This window comes from Heterocephalus glaber, unplaced genomic scaffold (assembly GCF_053883595.1).
Source record: "Heterocephalus glaber isolate CG9 unplaced genomic scaffold, H.glaber_assembly_v1.0 deba00001461, whole genome shotgun sequence".
Taxonomy (NCBI): domain Eukaryota; kingdom Metazoa; phylum Chordata; class Mammalia; order Rodentia; family Bathyergidae; genus Heterocephalus; species Heterocephalus glaber.
Window position 1 is genome coordinate 44,017,002 of NW_028258308.1, and position 16,925 is coordinate 44,033,926.

Consider the following 16,925-nt stretch of genomic DNA (forward strand, 5'->3'; position numbering starts at 1 on the left):
TTCACGTGCTTGCAGACAAACAGGCTTCAAAATAAGGCCACTCCTTATGTTGGAGGCAGGGGAGCAGAGACGCAACAAAGCATCCAAAGTCACACAGGAGAGAACCAGCTCTCTTGTCCCCAGCCCAGCTCTTTCTATCCACCAAAGCACACAGGCTGGGAGAGTGGGCAGGAGGCAGGGAGGCTCCTGAGACCTGGCTGTACTCAGGCTCAATTACTCGAGACAACAGGCAAAGGTCTGCGTCATTTCTCAACTGAGTCTGTCATCAGGAGTTGCTCATTACAGGCACCCTTAGCATTAAAGGTAGGGACACAGGGTCGTGGTGCCCATCCCACCCAGCCTCCTCAGAGCAGGCACCATGCCCAGAATACCACTGATCACACTCAGGAGGCACCTTAAAGGATAGGCAAAGAGCAGGCTGGGGTCCAGCAAGCTCAGTTATGGGAAGTGCCAGGCCAGGAGCACACAAGGCCTAGGGGCTCAGGCAGTAATCAGGAAGCATGACCGTCCTCCTGAGCCATGGGAGACAGCTGTGATTTCAACCTGAAGGCAGAGGGGAGCAAGGGTGGAGTGGAGGGAAGTAACAACTATCACGCATTGGAAACAAACATGACTCTAAGCTGGGCATGGTGACATGCACCTGTAATCCCAGTTCCTGGAGGCTGAGGCAGAAGAATCAAAAGTTCAAGCCCAGTCTGGGCAACTTTAGTGACTTAGTGAGGCCCTGTCTCAAAATTTTCAAAGGGCTGGAGATGTAGCTTAGTGCAAAGGCCCTGGGTTCAGTCCTCCCAAATAGTGACTCCAGCAGGAAGACAGACGCAGGGTTGGAAGGTCACAGTTGGAGCAGGCTTCTTCGGAGGCTGCTACAGGAATGATGCAGGCAAGAGCAGGAGTGGAGACAGGAATCCACGGTGAGATGCTGAAGACACTAACCATGGTGTGGCTGCTCCCTTGGCACTGATCCCTGAGGAGTGCTTTTCTCCATTTGCCTCTGTTGAGTGCTGTGTGGGGCAATATTGATGTCTAAGATTCAGTGCTGGGATACAGCTCAGTGGCACAGCACTTGCTGGCAGGCGCAAGGCCCCCTGGTTCCATCAAACACAAATAAAGGGCACACAGTTTGTACAAATGGCACTAAAACGGATTTGTCAACTTTCCATGCCAAAAAAGAATGTGCTATATCTTGTAAATGCAAGGAAAGCATGTGGATATTTCAGATTTTGGAGCTTTCCTGATTTGGGCTGCTTCTGATTATTCACTTTAACTGGAGTTTAAGTTCAGATTCACATGTCTCCAAAGTCTTTCCTAATCTGTTTAAGAAACCGGCCCCAAGATTAGATGAGTACTACCAGGCCTGGCCTCCACCTGGATGGCCGTTTCTGGAAAGGAACTCCCATATTCCAATTACATACAGGTCATAATCAAGCCAGATGTGTCTAGACTTTCACCTTTAAGTCTCGCTTAGGGAAGAAAACTGCAGGGGTCATATTTTTTGAAATCTTCACTTATCTGTCCATGAAGAGCTCTGGTGCAGACATGCAGATCTCTCAGGCTCCCCACTTCACACATCCATGGCTTGTTAATGCTGGGGTCTTGCATTTTACTGGTGGCCCTGGGGGTGGGAGTGGGGGCAGCCAGGTTTGAGTAGGAGCCAAGCATTAGACCCAGTGTTTACTGAATGCTTGTTATATTCCAGTTCTTTAGGGGTAGAAAATCATCCCCTGCCAGGGACCCACTTGCCTGCGGGGTGAGTGTGGTTCTCTCCAACTCAGACATGGCAAAGGTGAGTCATCTAACTCCACCAACCCCACAGCTCTTCATGATGGCTTTCCCACAGCCCAAGAGGACCTCCGGATACACACACAGCCTGATGCTGTTACTCTGCCCCTGAACACACTGGAAGGATATGAGCAGGGCAGCCTTATCTCATCAGGGACTTGGGAAGCAATGTTCAAGCTGCCTTCCGGTACAGGAGCTGGCCTTAATATTTGGGCTGAAGATTGAGCACACAGGAAGACCTAAGATGAGTGGAAGTACACATTTCCACAGTACAGAGAGTCAGAGGACACCAGAGCACTACAGCCTAGAGGGAAAGAGAGGAAACTGGAAGGCCCAGGAAGCCAGGGTGATAAGCCCACACTTTATTCCCAGAATTGCTGGGAAGCCACTGGAGGACCAAAGGAGGAGTGTCCAGCCTGATTTGCATTTCTGGAAGGTGGCTCTGGCTGCACAGTGCATTATTAGGCCCAACACATTTTCAAGTTGGTTTACAATAGACAGCTTCACATGCCAAGGCCCAGCCGCCTGGACGCCTTGGGACTATAGTCCAACTCCTTGTCGAGCCAGGACATTTTGTTACCTACTTGGCTCTGTTCCACATCACCTTGGAATTCTTAACTGGGGTGTGATGTCATCTACAAATTCCAAATTTCATCTCCAGAAAATGCGCAGGCCCAGAGAGCCTATCTACTTCTTTGACAACCAGGGCAACTTCTGTCTTTTCTGTTTCCTTCTGTGTATCATTAATGTATGTTTTTTATTTTTAAAAATGTAAATGATACAGAAGAAAATTAAGAAAACTTAATCACTCAGAAACACACATAGCCACTGAGAATGTTCTGTGCACAGTATTTCTGTTTAGTTGCATGTCTGTTCACACACAATTTATATAGGTTATATTGTGCCACCTGAAGTCAACAGGACATCAAAAGCATATTCCTATTTTTATGAAAAATATATTCAATTATTTTGTGTGTAGTACTGGGGCTCCAACCAGAGCTATCCTCCGGTCCTTTTTATTTTTTATTTTGAGACAGGGTCTCTCTAAATTGCTCAGCTGGCTTAAACTTGCAATCAGGTGTGCACCACCATGCCCAGCTGAAAATATGTTCTTAAGTACACAGAGCCAAATATGGTGGCATATTCCTATACCCCCACCTACTTGGGAGGATGAGGCAGGTGGATTTCTTGGGCCTAGGAGTTTGAGGCCAGTCTGGGTAACACAGTAAGATCCTGCCTTGCTAAAAACAAGATCTTTTAAACATTGTTGTAGTGAACACAAAGCATGTCCCACTTGAGTGATGGTATCTGAGCCCCATCTTTAGGAGTAAGTGGGCCCACCCCTCTGGCCCACTTCAGGCCAGGTGGGCTTGCTCCTCCAAAGGTGTGCAGAGCTCCTCAGGTCTGTGGCACTGTGGGCTTGGCAGAGGTTGTACCATATTTACAGCAGGCCCTCAGAGGCTGCATCCCCGGGCCCCACCAAAGAGCACAGAAAGGAACTGACTGCCGGCTCCTCCCACCGCAAGCCTGCTGGGCCTCACCCTGATGTTTAAGAATGTTTTCTGCCCTTCTATCAGTTGAGAGACCCAAGAAGATGCCTAACAGTGGATTCCAGAGAAGACCATATTTCCTTCCTGATGTGTTCCCTCTCCTCCGTCCGAGCTCAACGAGAGACACCACCAACCACCTGAATGGCAAGTCACAGACAAGTGCCTACTACCTGAATGGCAAGTCACAGACAAGTGCCTACTGACACTGCTAACACACACAGCAACACCACACATTCACTTAGATAAATGTATAAGCAGAGTTGGACATGGTGGTGTACACCTGAAGTCCTAGCACTTGGGGAGAGGCCGAGACAGGAGGATGTCAAGTTCAAGCCCAGCCTGGACAATTTAGCAAGGCCTTGTCTCTAAAATATAAAAATTTTTTAAAAGGAGGGTGGGGGTGTAGGTCAGTCCAAATGCCCTGGATTCAATTCCCAGTTCCATAAATAAGTAAATAAATAAGCAACCAAGCAAATAAATAATTCAACATATGTCCAAGGACATATGGGCCACTCTTGTAGGGGACTTTCCACCCAAACTGGCTGCTCCAGCCCAGGCCAGCCTGTGTGTCAGTGGGATGGTCCCTGCATTCCCTTGCTGCTCACACAGGCCTCCTGCCTGCCTCTGCACTGGTGCATGGTGTGCTCCACAGCTCAGGTGTCCCTGCCCTCCCGCCAGGCCCTCCCTCCTGCTCTCCTGGCTCCAGGTGCTGGATTGCAGTCCTGACCAACCCTCCCACAGACCAGCTGCTCCCACGTACTGGGACAGCCCCTCTCGGCTGAGTGCACCCTCCCCTCCAAGGCCCAGCCCCAGGGCTGGCTCACTCTGCCAGCTTCTCAGGTCTCCCACACATTCTTCACATCTATGCTTCTTTGGAGGTGCAGGACACAGAATAAATGAGCAAATGTCAGACCCCTGCTCTGGCCTCCTGGTTTATGGCTCCCTCAGTCCAGCTGCAATTCAGCAGCTCACCTCAGAGTCTGCTAGAACACAAGGCTGTAGAGACCAGCTTGGTCTACAAAGACTTCATCTGGAGAAGAGGCCTGCTGGGGTGCAGGTGCCTGGCCCTGCCCCACTTCCAGGGTCAAATGCACAGGGTGAGATGGGGCCACTCCACAAGTAGTGAGCCTTCTCCCCCAGAGTAGCTCTGACACCAGCACAGGGGACAGGTCTGGGGACCACTTCTCCTGCCCTCTGTGCCTGCTACCTTGACTTAAGGGTCTGGGCCCCAGCACTCTCTTGTAAGAGCTGTGGCTGTGGCAAGTCAGTCATCAAGTGCTCCCTCTCCTCTTCCCCACTCCTCAATTCTCGGGCAGCAATGGCCTGGGCTCTGGCCCCACTGAGCCTGGTTGCCTCCCGCACACTCATCTCCAGCACTTGGAGACTATGCACAACCCTGGACTTCTCCCAGTGAGCAGTGGAACAATGGGCCTCCAGCAGATGGACAGGAAAGCTCCTGGAGCATAGCTGGGGCCTCCTCAGCATCTGTTCCCCTTGTACTTCCAACAACCCAGAACCTCAGCTATCCAGATCCATCCACACATCTAATGTAAAAATAAGCTGGTCATGATGATGCACACCTGTAATGTCAGCCCTCTGGGAGGCTGGGCAGGAGGATTATAAGTTTGAGCCCAGCCTGGACAACTTAGTGACATAGTGAGATCCTGCCTCAAAAGAAAAAAAAAAAAAAAAGCTAGTGCCATAATGCAGGGTGAAGGTCCTGAGCTTAATCCACAATAGCACAAAAAAAGCAAAAGACCCAAATAATAGGAAAGATAAGATGGCAGAAATGCTGTCTTTCTGTATTTACAAGTGGAAGCCCACTATGAAATGATTATATGAGAAAATATTTACTATGTGGTAGACACTGAGCTCTCTAAAACAGAAAGGTAAGGGTATTAATAACCATTTTTTGAGAAAAGCTAGCCAGAAAAGAAGCAGTAACCCCAGAACTCAGTCATCAGCCATTCTCTACTGCAGGCTCTCATGGCACCTCATGGATCTCATGGTCATGGCACCCAGAGTCCTCAGCTGTCAAATGGGCTGAAACATATGGAGGAGACACTGGGAACCCTCACTTCAGGGGCAGTTGGAAGCTAGTGGTTCTATACCATGCCCTCCAACCTCTGCCTCTGGTTATATCTGCTCCAGGTAGCTCCCCCTCTTATCTTCTGACCCCTACTTATCCCCCCCAAGGAAGGGAACCCACCTTCAGTTTGATTCTTCCCTCAGTGTCTACTGTAGCTTTGACCACCCAAGGGTGCAGCCCATACTGGGAGGGCAGCTGTGCACAGCAGCCTGTGAGCAAGCTTACTATCAGGGGGTTTGACTCTAGCACCAGAATTACCAAACTACCAGAGGACTCCGCAAGACAATGCATGACATACATGTGGAAGGCCGTGGACTCCATAAATGCAGGCACTGCCCTTGATAAACAGAGGGCTGTCTTGCAGCTGTCACTCTCAGTGACACCCTAATGTGGAGAAGAAGGCCACTGCAAATGTGTTATCACCTCAGCAAAAACAGAGGAACTGTCTCTGAGGAGAAGCATCTAGTCACATTGAAAGCAAATGATTAAAAAAAAAGTTTAAAATAAAAACTGGCTGGCCATTAAATCTTTTCTGCTTTAGCAAAGTGTCTATAATGCAGGTTTTCCTTTCTTGAGGACTTTGGTGTACTTTGTGTTCCTAAGATCCAGGGCCTCTTGCAGAAACATCTGGTGTAGCTGTAACATCACACATTGCTTCTTCTGTGACAGCCCCCACCCTAGATTTACTGGCCATAGCTCCAACAATGAGTGCATTCTGAGAACAATTAGTAGCCACTCCTATGTTCCCCTCTTGATATACACCCACAAATGACATGTGGAACCTTTAAAAAGCCTGAAAATATCCAAGCCCATCTCAGTTATAGACCAGACTCAAGATGACTGAGTAGGACTGTGATAATAAATCTTGTCCAAATAGGAACTTCATTTCTTTCATGAAAATGAAATGAAGATATGATTTAAAGTACCCTGATCTCATTTACCAGCAATGAAATAATAATGTGCTGACCTCCCAGATAATATGAGATCTCACATGACCAATAGATAGCCAGGCCTGTGCTGGGCATAGGATTTACTAGAATGAACCATTTAATTAACAAACATTGTACTGGTCAGCTTTCCGGTCTTACCTGAGATCATCACCTTATAAAGAAGAAAGGTTTATTCTGGCTCATAGTTTTGGAGGTGTCAGTCCATAGTGAGTTGGCACAATGCTCTGGGCCTGTGGTGAGTAGCATAGCATGGCAGGGAGCGTGTGGTGGAGAAAGCTGCTCACCTCATGGCTGGGAAGCTAAAGAGACAAAAAGCAGGGGGCAGAACCCCAAGTCCCCTCAAGACATTCCCTGCTGACCTAAAGACCATCTACTAGGTCCTGCTTATTGAAGGTTCCACCACTATGAGGTGGGTCACAGTTTGGGGACCAAGTTTCTAACACATGGGTCTTCAGGGAACATTTCAGATCTGAACTATAGCAATCTTTATGTTATTAACTATGATCTCTAGTATGTATAATTATTAGATATTACTTAAAAGAAATAAAGTAAAAAGCCTTGTCACACTGAGAGGACAAAAGCAGAATTGGTGAGCAAGCAACCTGTGGTGCTGGGAGCAGGACAATCAGAGGCCTGGTTCGGGCTTCCCCTCCCAAGAAGGTCATGCCCTCCAGCCTCGGAATTCCAGCCAAGGGCATCTGTGAGGAGCAAATGAAAAGCAAGTTATAGAGCGCTGGATGCACTGATGTGTGACATCCTCCCTGCCCACAGGCCAGATTTGTTCACAGCTGGGAAGGGACAGGAGCACCAGGGAGCAGCCCCCCCTTCCCCATGACTTCTGCAGCAGGGATGGAGGACCTGGGATAGCAAACAGACAGGAAGCAGCTGGGAAAGTCTCACTCGCTCAGCGCCTCTCGGAACTCACAAGACAAGACCACTTCCATGCATTCTTCCATGCATTTGAAGCTCCCTGTGCACTAACATAGGAAGAAATGCCAAAGGCAGGCTACCAAAGCTTTGGTATGTTTTAGAGCAGTGGTGGTGAACCTATGGCACATGTGCCACATCCAGCTGTTATCACTGAAAGCTCTAAAAGATGCACCATAACTGTTTTAGAGGCTTGTAATAAATTAGTGCCCTTAATAATTCACGCACAGCACAATGTGATTATGCAATTCAAAAGCCAAAAGCTTTATCTACAAATATCAATTCATACTGAAACATAGAGTAGAGAAATGGCTCAGCAATTGTCCTGGTACAGTTACTTAATCATGTAATGAGTATCATTCTCTTTCCATCCTGTCGGTTGGCTCTTGAATCAAATGTATGAGCTCCCTTGGAGATAAGAGAAGTTTGACTTTGAGACCTTCCGCTAATGGGAGTCATAACCAACATGACTCCTGCTTAGCTTCCTACCCTCCTTCCTGCTCCATTACAAGCTCCCATACCATCCTTTGACCCACAAAACCTCCACGGTGACCCTCACCCCAGGCAGATTCCTCCCAATCTTCTCTGCAGTTCCAATCACTGGATCCAGTGAAGATGTCTCCAGAGTCCAGAAGCAGGGCCTCCTTGGTGAAAAGAGGAGGCTGAGGGCTCCTCACTGCACTACACAGACTAGAAACACTGCCAGGGCTGGCTGCTCAGCAGAGCAGCAGAAGCCATGTTCCACTCCTGGGCTTTCTTCCTTTTTGCTTCCTGCACTTTTCCTCCACCCCTTCTTTCCACTCTTGGTTCCTGGGGGCCCTGAGCAAACACCACTGTTGCTCCAAAAGGCTGCAGCACCTGACACGTGGTGCAGCGGGGACCCTGCAAGGAACTAACTCCATGCTCAGTGGTCGAATTCACTGCAGCAGAAGATTAAGTAGTTCCACTGCTTGCCTACAAATCACTTCTGCTTTGCAAGTGGTTACAAAGGAAAGGAATATCAGGTTTCTTTCAGATGTCCCCCAGAAGACAATAATGAGCATGTTGTTAACCTGGACACCTGCCTGTAGCCAAGAGAATGCCTAGGCAAGCACAAACATTAACTAGTTCATTCATTCAGCCATTCATTCCACTAACTTCCACCCATCCCCTCCCATGCCAGGAGAGGTGTTGGGGACTCAGTGGGAATGTGATGCCATCTTTTCCTTCATCAACATCACAGGATAAAGCAGGTGAACAGATGAGGGACAAGGAGAAGTCAGTGAAGGCTATCCAAGTACAGCTGCTGAGGTAGCAGACAGAGTGTAATCTGTGCCCTTCTCTGCCTCTCTGTCTTTCCTAGCCCTTTACCCATTGCTCTGCCCTCCAGTTTGGCCCCTCATCCTTCCCTGTCTCACTTTCTCTCCAACCTCTCTGACCTCTTCTCTTAGCCAGGAGCTCTGGGCAAACATAAAAAGCACACATATTCTTATGGTTAAGGCTTCCTCAGCACTAGAAAGCTGTCGTTCTTAATGCAAATGCCTGCTTAAAGCATATTTTGTGATTTATTTCTTTCTATTGTAACCTGCAAAAGCAGGAGGACTCATCAGTAAATGTCATAAATGCTGGATTTTATTAAGACAAAAAAACAGCACACTGCAGTGACGATCGGCAAGCTTCTGAGGAGGATGCATACTGCAGGCAGAAGCTGAATGAAGCCCCTAGGAAGGGAGGCACCTCAGGAGCCCCGGAGTGCCAGCTCAGCTCCTGGTGTCAAGGTGGCTTCTATCTGTGTCAGGCAGTGCGTCACAACATCAGCCTCCTCCACCCCCATGCATAGCACCCCTCAGCAGGCGCCTTCCCACACAGCACCATCAAGCGTAAAAACTGCAGCCACCACTGAAGTCACAACACAATCATCTCCACAAACGGGGGTGCAGCTCTGCTCAGTCAGCCCCAGTTAAGCCGGTTACCCACCAGACAGATACCCTTCCTTCTAGTAAATTCAGAACACTCTTGGCTCTGCTATCAGTATAGTTCCTGTGAACTGTCAGATCATTGGAATTAAAATGTTCATTTGCATGTGGGAAGTTCTTTCTTCATGCTGATAAAAGAAAAGGAGGATGGTTCCACAGCCTCCCTGTTGTCTGCGGGATCAACTGTAAAGTCCTCAGCTGCTTGATCTTAATATACCTTGCCTTGAAAAATTACTTCACAGGTGAAAAATGCATCTTAGTTAGAATTCACCTTATATGAACCTTCAAGCTAGTGCCTGAGCCTCTGCTTAAGCGGTCCCTACATGAACTTTCTCTAAATGCCCCTTTGGGGCTAGGGGTGTAGCTCCGTGGTACAGCACTTGCTTAGCATGCATGAGGCCCTGAGTTCAATTCCAAGCACCACACACAAAAGAGAAAGAAATGAAATAAATATATAAAATGCCTCTCTCTGCACTGTCCTGCCTCCTTCACCTTTCCCTCTAGGACTTTCTACCTTTGTGACTTTATATTTTGCTATAAACATTAACTCTATTCCCTGATATGGCTATCAAGACCATCACAATAGCTTAGAGAATTTACAGTCATTATGAAATACAAATGAAGCATCCCTATATCCCATGGCATTTCCCCACATATTCAGAGAATCAGTCCTAAGGGTTCAGGCCATTGTTATCACTTTGGATTAATATTTCTTTATTGTTGTGTCAATCATAGCACTCAGGATACTGCATGAAATACTGAGAATGTGTACAGGAGATTTCTGCCTGCTTACTGACGCAGTATGCTGTGACCAGCTAGTAATGCAATGCAACACAATTCAGGGGGAAGGGAATACATTACCATCGAGCATTTAAAGATGGAAATAAAGTTTACCAAGAATATAAAGATTAAGACCAAGGGAATAAAAAGAATATTGGAATTTTACCTTTCTATGTGTACATTACATGCAGTCAGAATTCAGAGTTATATTATGGAGAGTTTCATACACCAGAAAGGAAATCAAGAAGAGAAGAAGGGAGAGTTTTGTTTTAACTATTGCTCAAAAAATTATCTATGGTATCAGGAGCATCAAAGAGGAAGCTCGAGAGCAAGAAGTGGGATAAAAACATTGAACAAGCAGTTTTGGAGCAGACTGCCTTGGCTCCAAAGCAAGAGGCAGGAATGGAAACACAGAGCACTGCTTCCTAACGAGAAGTTCACACTACTGCCAAGAAACTGGGTGAGCGCCCATCACACACAACCAGACTTCCCTGCCTGACTCACAGGATGGGCCTTGGTGTTTCCGACTCTAGCAAGGGGATCTGATGGGATTCTCTTTGTAAGTGTCACCAACCCAAACTCTGACTCACCGTTAGTTTGGGGAAGGCCTCTTTTCAGTACCCTAAAGGAGAGGCACCATGGTGAGACTGCTTTTACACACAGGATGGCAGTCTCTGAAAGGCGAGGACTTGCTGGCTTTTGGAAGGGCATAGGAGAGCCTGAAGTGTTGCTCAATTCTGTTAAACTCAGAAAACTCTTCCCTGGGGCCTCATCTCCAGGGAAAGGCCTAAGGCCAGTCCCCACTGACCTCTTGGTAAGAAGTTTGGGACCAGAGACAGCCTGTGCCCCCACATCGTTGTCAGCCACAGGCTCTATGTGTCTTTCTTGGAATGAGCCGATTTCAGGGGGAAAATGTTTCCCCTCAACTAAGGCCAGTACCTCTGTCTTGGAGCCCGGGGCCCTTCGCTGGCTAGAGCCTGCAGACCAACCTCACACCAACTTCTTCAGGTCCAAAGGCCCCTCTGAAGCTGGGTCCAGCTTCCATCTGGACTCCCCGAATCCTACCGTAGGCGGTGGCTCTGGGGGCCTGCAGGTCTCCTCTGCTTCACTCCCCTCTGTCCCTCTCCTTCCACAGAGCCGTTTGTAACTCAACGCCTGACTGAGGGGCAAATGCCCTGACTGGGTGCAAGAAGGCCCAGACGAGAAAGGAAGGGAGAAAAACAGCACCCGGTTAGGGTCGAGGTCACTGTGGGCACAACTTGTGCCCTTCCCAGGAAAGCCCCTGATGCCCGGCTTCCCAGTGCGGAGCAGTTCTCTGGCCAGGCCTTCGGGCCAAGCTGGACAGCGAGGCCTGGCTCCCCGAGGGACTTCTTCCTGCTGTCCCGCAACCCTGTGCGGCCCTACACCAGATGCTGCCCAGTGCGCGGGGCTCCGGACGGGTGCCGGGGGCCTGGAGCAGAGTCCGGGAAGAGTGGGAGCCCCGCGGGGCAGAGCGACCTGGCAGAGGCTGTGGGCGCAGGAAGAACGGGTTGGGAAGGAGCCGGGCCGCAAAGTTGTCCCGCGAGCGCTGTCCGGGGTGCTGAAGGTCTCGCCCGCGCCCCACGCCCCGCGCTCCCTCACCTTCTTCTTGCGGTCGCGGGAGCGGTTTCTGCGCTTCTTATTGGACTCCTCCTTCTCCTTCTGCTCCTGCAGGGCCTGCGCTTCGATGTCTTTGATTTTCTTCAGCTGCTTGGCCGCCTGAGCCATGGCTGGTCGCCGCCGGACCCGCCTCCCGGCCCTTACCACCGGGCGCGACCCCTGCCGAGGAGGACCGGTCCACGCCGCGCCGCCGCTCTGCGCTCAGGGCGCTCGGCTCCTCTCGGCTCCGCTCGGCTCCGCCCGCCGGGGGCGCGGGGAGCGGGGCGCGGGGCCCGGAGCCCGGATGCGCTCCCGCCGCGGCCCGCGCTCCTTTGGCGCCCAGGACTGGCTCTGGGCTCGGCTCGTTCTCCCCCCGCGCTCCTCCCTCTGCTCCTGCGGCGGCGCGGGGCACGGTGGGGGCGGAGGCGGCTGGTACTGCGGCTTGCGGCGGGCGGCTTGCGGCGGGCGGCGGGCGGTGGGTGGCGGGTGCGGGCCGGGAGGGCCGGACTCCAGCAGTTAGCCCAGGAGGGCGCGAGGGGAGCTCGCTGCCCGGGGCCTCAGCCGGCAGGACGCGGCTGGGCACGCGCAGTGCCTCCGCTGGTGCGTGCTGAGCCCGGACCGCGGGGACAAAGCGGCCGCGCCATCCGAGCCAAGGCCAAGCGGACGCCGCGCCGGACTCTGCCGCGGGAGAGACGACGTCGCGGGACGGACGGCCGAGCCAGGGCGTCAGGAACTCGGGCTGAGCCTCTGAGTGCCGGCCTTCTCGTCCGCTTGTCCCTAGTCCCGGTACAAGTCGGTCTGACACCGGGGCCGCTTCCCTGGCGTCCCCTGACGAGTGCAGTCAGTTCCCTGCGCCGAGCACCGCCGCCCCTCCGCCCCCCACCCCTCCCTGCGGCCTCCCATCGCCGCCACCTGTCAGGGGAAACCGCGGCCCGGACTTGGGGTCGGCACTTTTCTGTCTGGCGCGGCTCCAGAGGACTCCTTCCCACCCCGCGCAGCTCTCTCATATGCTAAGGAGAAAATTGTGAAAAACAACAATTACGACCTGGGAAAACTTACAGTATTAAGAGAGAATCGGCCTCCCCACCCCGGGTATGGTGTAGACACAAGCGATTGCAACCACTGTGCCCTCAGGGAAAGACGCACACGCCACACACACTGCAGACCGCGGGAGCAGCCTGGTCGCTCCAACACTGTCCCCCGGGGCCTCCTGGTGGGCCCTCCAGGGCCTTCCCTCCAGGCCAGGACTGCCCACAGTTGTGCTGGCCTAGGTCCGCTTGGCTGGGGTTCGCCAGCCCAGACCTGGGTCCTAGGCCCTCTCTTCTCATTTGGGCACAGTGGGTACCAAGAAGAACAGTCTTCCACAGAATGGAAAGTTTCAAGTAGCCATTACAATTTAAATAAAAAATTCTAAAATTTTAAAGAAACTGGTAAAATCAATTTTAACAATGTATTTTAATTCAATACCGGAAACATTTCAATATATAATGGATATGAGATTATTAACGAGGTATTTTTGCATTCTCTTACTAGGTCTTCAGTCCATTTTATACAGCACATTTCAATTCATAGGAAGCCCCTTGCCAGCAGCCATGGGAGCGGGTGGTCTTCCCAGGCTGGCCAGTCTACCCCGACCCCTGGGGACCAGCCTGCCCTCAGGCACTTGTCTCTCCTTCAGCCCAGAGCATCAGTGGCTGCCAGGCCCACCAGCCCCATACCCCTCCATCTCCTCAGAGCTGTGCCCACGTCCCCTCTTACCTCCCACCAGTGTATACCAGACCCTGCAGCATGATACTCTTCAAAACACGGCTGAATGCTGTCACTGCCCAGCTTTGAGTCCTTCACTTTGCTCTAAGGATAAAGAGTGAAATCTGTCGAATGGCCTGTGTGGGCCCAGCTTCTCCCCAGCTCTGCCCTGGGTGTCAGTGCCTCCCTGCCACCTGCCACCTTGACTGCCCAGTCCTGTTGCTTCCTCCCTCCCCTGGTCTGGTGGCTCCAGTGGGCTCACTAGACCCCAAGGCCACGGTGGATTCTGCCTCTCATGATGGTGCCACATGGTTCCTTTGTTCTGCTTGCCAGGCCCACAGCTACACATTAGTGGGATCCATTGGGCAGATGCTTCCCCTTCCCAAACCTCGAGCTCCATACAGAAAGGGACAGTGCCTGGCACCCAGGGGCTCACTAACCGCAATGTGGGGGTCCATGCCTGTGGAAGGAAGCAGCACTCCTCGGTAGGCTTAAGGACTAAGAACCAGGGCACTCTCATTGCACTGAGCATTGTCCTTGTACAGAGAGGGGAATGAGGCACAAAGAGATCTAGTTCCTTGCTTGAGGGCACACAGGTGGGAAATAGGAGAGCTGGAATTTGAGGACTCTTCATGACCCTACTTTCATGACCTTCCTGCACTAAACCATTTGATTTCCTCATCGTAAACAAGGATGATGGTCATAGCTCCTTTGAAGGCGTGTCTGGAGAACCAGGGAGAAAGTGCATGGAAAACACCCTAGTGAAACAGAGGACTGGACTGAGCTTGAGTTTCTTTTTTTGGTACTGGAGATTGAACTCAGGACCTTGTGCTTTTGAGGCAGGCTGGGCAGAACCATTGAGCTAAATCCCCGGCCCCGAGCTTGAGTTTCTTCATGTGGGGAGTAAAGGGTTGGACTCTCTGGTGCCCAAGGCCCCTCTCAGCTCCAGGATACTGACTTTTATATCTCAATCCTTCTAGCAGCCTTTTGGGGTTCAAAGGGAAACATCATTAAGGAACAGAGGCTGTACCTCAGCTGCATCTCAAGTTACCACTAACTGTGGTGGCCCTGGGTTCTCAAAACTCCAGCAGGGCAGGATGAAGGTGCAGGGGATGCCGGGGTGCTCTTAAGGTAGAGCCTGGATCTTATTATCTAAGAGGAAGCAGTCAGGCCTGGCAGAAGTTACTGGCCCCAGCAGGCTGATATTTGTACCTCAGAAGGGAGAAATAGGCTGGGCCAGCACTCGAGCCATGGAAGGAGCCCCCTGTTCCAAGGTGAGCATAACAATACTGGGAGCCAAACACCCTTCACAGTGGTGAGCGCTGTGCCCAGGGAGTGCTGGGCATTGCCCAAACATCTTACAACAACAGATAACCTTCCCTGTTTTCCACTCGAGAAGGCTCAGGCTGTGTTGAAGGGACATCTGAAAGATCACACTCCCTCGAGACACAGTGGGACTTCAGACCCAAGGTGGCCTACAAGAAGCCCGGGGGCCTGTGGGGCCAGACCCAGCTCCTGTTAAACAGTAGTGATGGATGGCCCAAGGCAGACACATAAATGGCATCCCCAGGCAAGTAACCAGTGGTCCTGCCACTTCCTCCAAAATGCAGACTCCAGACCCATACAGCATGAAGGGGAGGTAGAACCTGTGGTCACCCAAGAGCTGCCACCTCCACTGCACTGCATCTGCCCACAGGTGTCGGGCTGGCAGCCAGTGAAAACACTCACTCTTAGGCTGTTCCCACCGTGCCTCAGGGGCCACTATGTCCTGTGTGTGCCCACAACGCTCCTCAGACACACAGGGAAACAGCCCTCGAAGCCCCTCCTGTTTTCCTCCCCAAGGGGATGCTTTTCTCTGAAGCCAACTCTGCATTTCAAGTGTTTAACAAAGAAAAGGGATCCATTTTTATATTTTTTGCTTTCTTCCCTAAGATTTCCAACTGGTCCCCCAACCTCATTCTGTAAGTATGTGGTTTATGCAACTGGAGTGATTTGTGCTTTTAAAGGAAACATTATTAATAGTTAATAAAGCTTCCCAAGATAAATACTGCCTCTTCAACTAAATTATATAAATAGCTAAACACACTGGATGTGCCGAGCATTCTTCTAAGCATATTTAACCCTAAAAACAACCCCATTACCATCACCATTTTACAAATGGGGAAACTGAGGTATGGAGAGAAAGAATAATATGTTTGAGATCAAGGGCTAGGGAGTCAGAGGACCTAGGATGAGAACTAAAACAGCCTCTACAGTCTGTCCTTTACTGCTGTGTCAGCACTGACACCCTACATTGAGGTTGGGCCTGGACAGTGTCTCCTGTTTGATGCCTACACCCTAATTCCCTTTAGGAAAGGAACGGCCAGCAAGGGCCTATTTGCCCTGAGCCCCTGAGGGATGAGGCTGTGTGGTACTTGCTTTGGGACTTGTATCAGTCTGTTTTCTGTTGTTGTTAAAAAATAACTGAAGCTCAGTACTTACAATGAAAAGAGAAAAGTTTACCTCATAATCTTGGAGGCAGAAAGTCCAGAATCAAGAGGCTCCCTCAGTTCAGCCGCTGGACAGGTAACAGCAAAGCAGATGGCATCATGGAGGGAGCCACCCTGTGGCGAGACAGGAAGCCAGTGACCAGGCAGGGCTGGGCCTCCTCTGCTCAGCCTCACCATGCAGTCTTGTGAGAACCAAAAACTCCCTCCCAAGGAAGGTGTTCAGACAAAATAGAAAAATGAGATGTTTTGCATTTGTTTTATGTCTTTGAAATTCTGGAATAAAATTCATTTATTCATTTAGCCTGGGCTGGGCTCTTAGAGCCTGTGGGTCATGCTGCTTTCTTCTCTACTATCTGCAGCTTCAACCCTCACACCCAGCCTCTCCTCTCTCCTCTGTCACTCTCTACAATGGCCTTGTCTTCCATGTCACAGAAGAAATGAGGCCCACCAAGTAGAACGTCCATGGCTTCTGCTCTCTCCCTCTACCTCCTGTCAGAGCTTTTCAATTGGTTCTTCTTCTGGGCCCAGGCCCTCTCCTGTCCTCAGCAGACAGGGCCACCAAGAGTCGGGGACCTGCCTCATAGGCACCAGGCCCTGGGCTCCTTCTCCCTGTGGAAACTGGCCTTAACATTCACTCACCCAGCACCTACTCCTCTGAATCTGTTGCTCTGGCTTTGACTTCTCTCCTAAACTGAGACAAGGGAGTGTGAACCTCATGCCTCCCAGACAGCACATTCAGAGTCACAGCCATGGTGGCCCTTCCCACACCTTAGTTTTCCAGGAATGGCATCACCACCTCTACTCACCCCAGCTAGAAACCTGGGGGTCCCATGAAGATCCTCTGCCTTTCCTTTACATACCACCCATGGCTCCCTGGTTTCTACAGTCTTTCTTTAAAACTAGTTCTTAAAATTGCATGTGCACTCAAATCCCCCAGGGATCTTATTAACATGCAGGTTCTTCTATAGATAGTGGTGGATCACACCAATGACTCATATTCTCTTGTACTTGTACACAATTAATTTAATTATCTGATGCTGGAA

General features: G+C 50.7%; 1 protein-coding gene across 22 annotated transcripts in view; it reads right to left on the reverse strand.

Annotated features, from left to right (window-relative positions):
• The window catches only part of Ank1 (ankyrin 1), a 189,694-nt gene extending 177,813 nt beyond the window's left edge, over positions 1 to 11,881 (reverse strand). For 6 of the 22 annotated variants that reach the window (XM_087217382.1, XM_004855296.3, XM_004855292.3 and 3 more), the window contains exon 1: positions 11,651 to 11,878. In XM_087217382.1, the coding sequence (XP_087073508.1) occupies positions 11,651 to 11,776 (126 nt within the window). In that variant the 5' untranslated portion in view covers positions 11,777 to 11,878. Of the gene's footprint in view, positions 1 to 11,650 lie in introns of all 22 variants that reach the window. The other 16 variants (XM_087217380.1, XM_087217379.1, XM_004855291.4 and 13 more) reach the window with 5 other exon arrangements.
• Between the last annotated feature and the right edge of the window lie 5,044 nt (positions 11,882 to 16,925).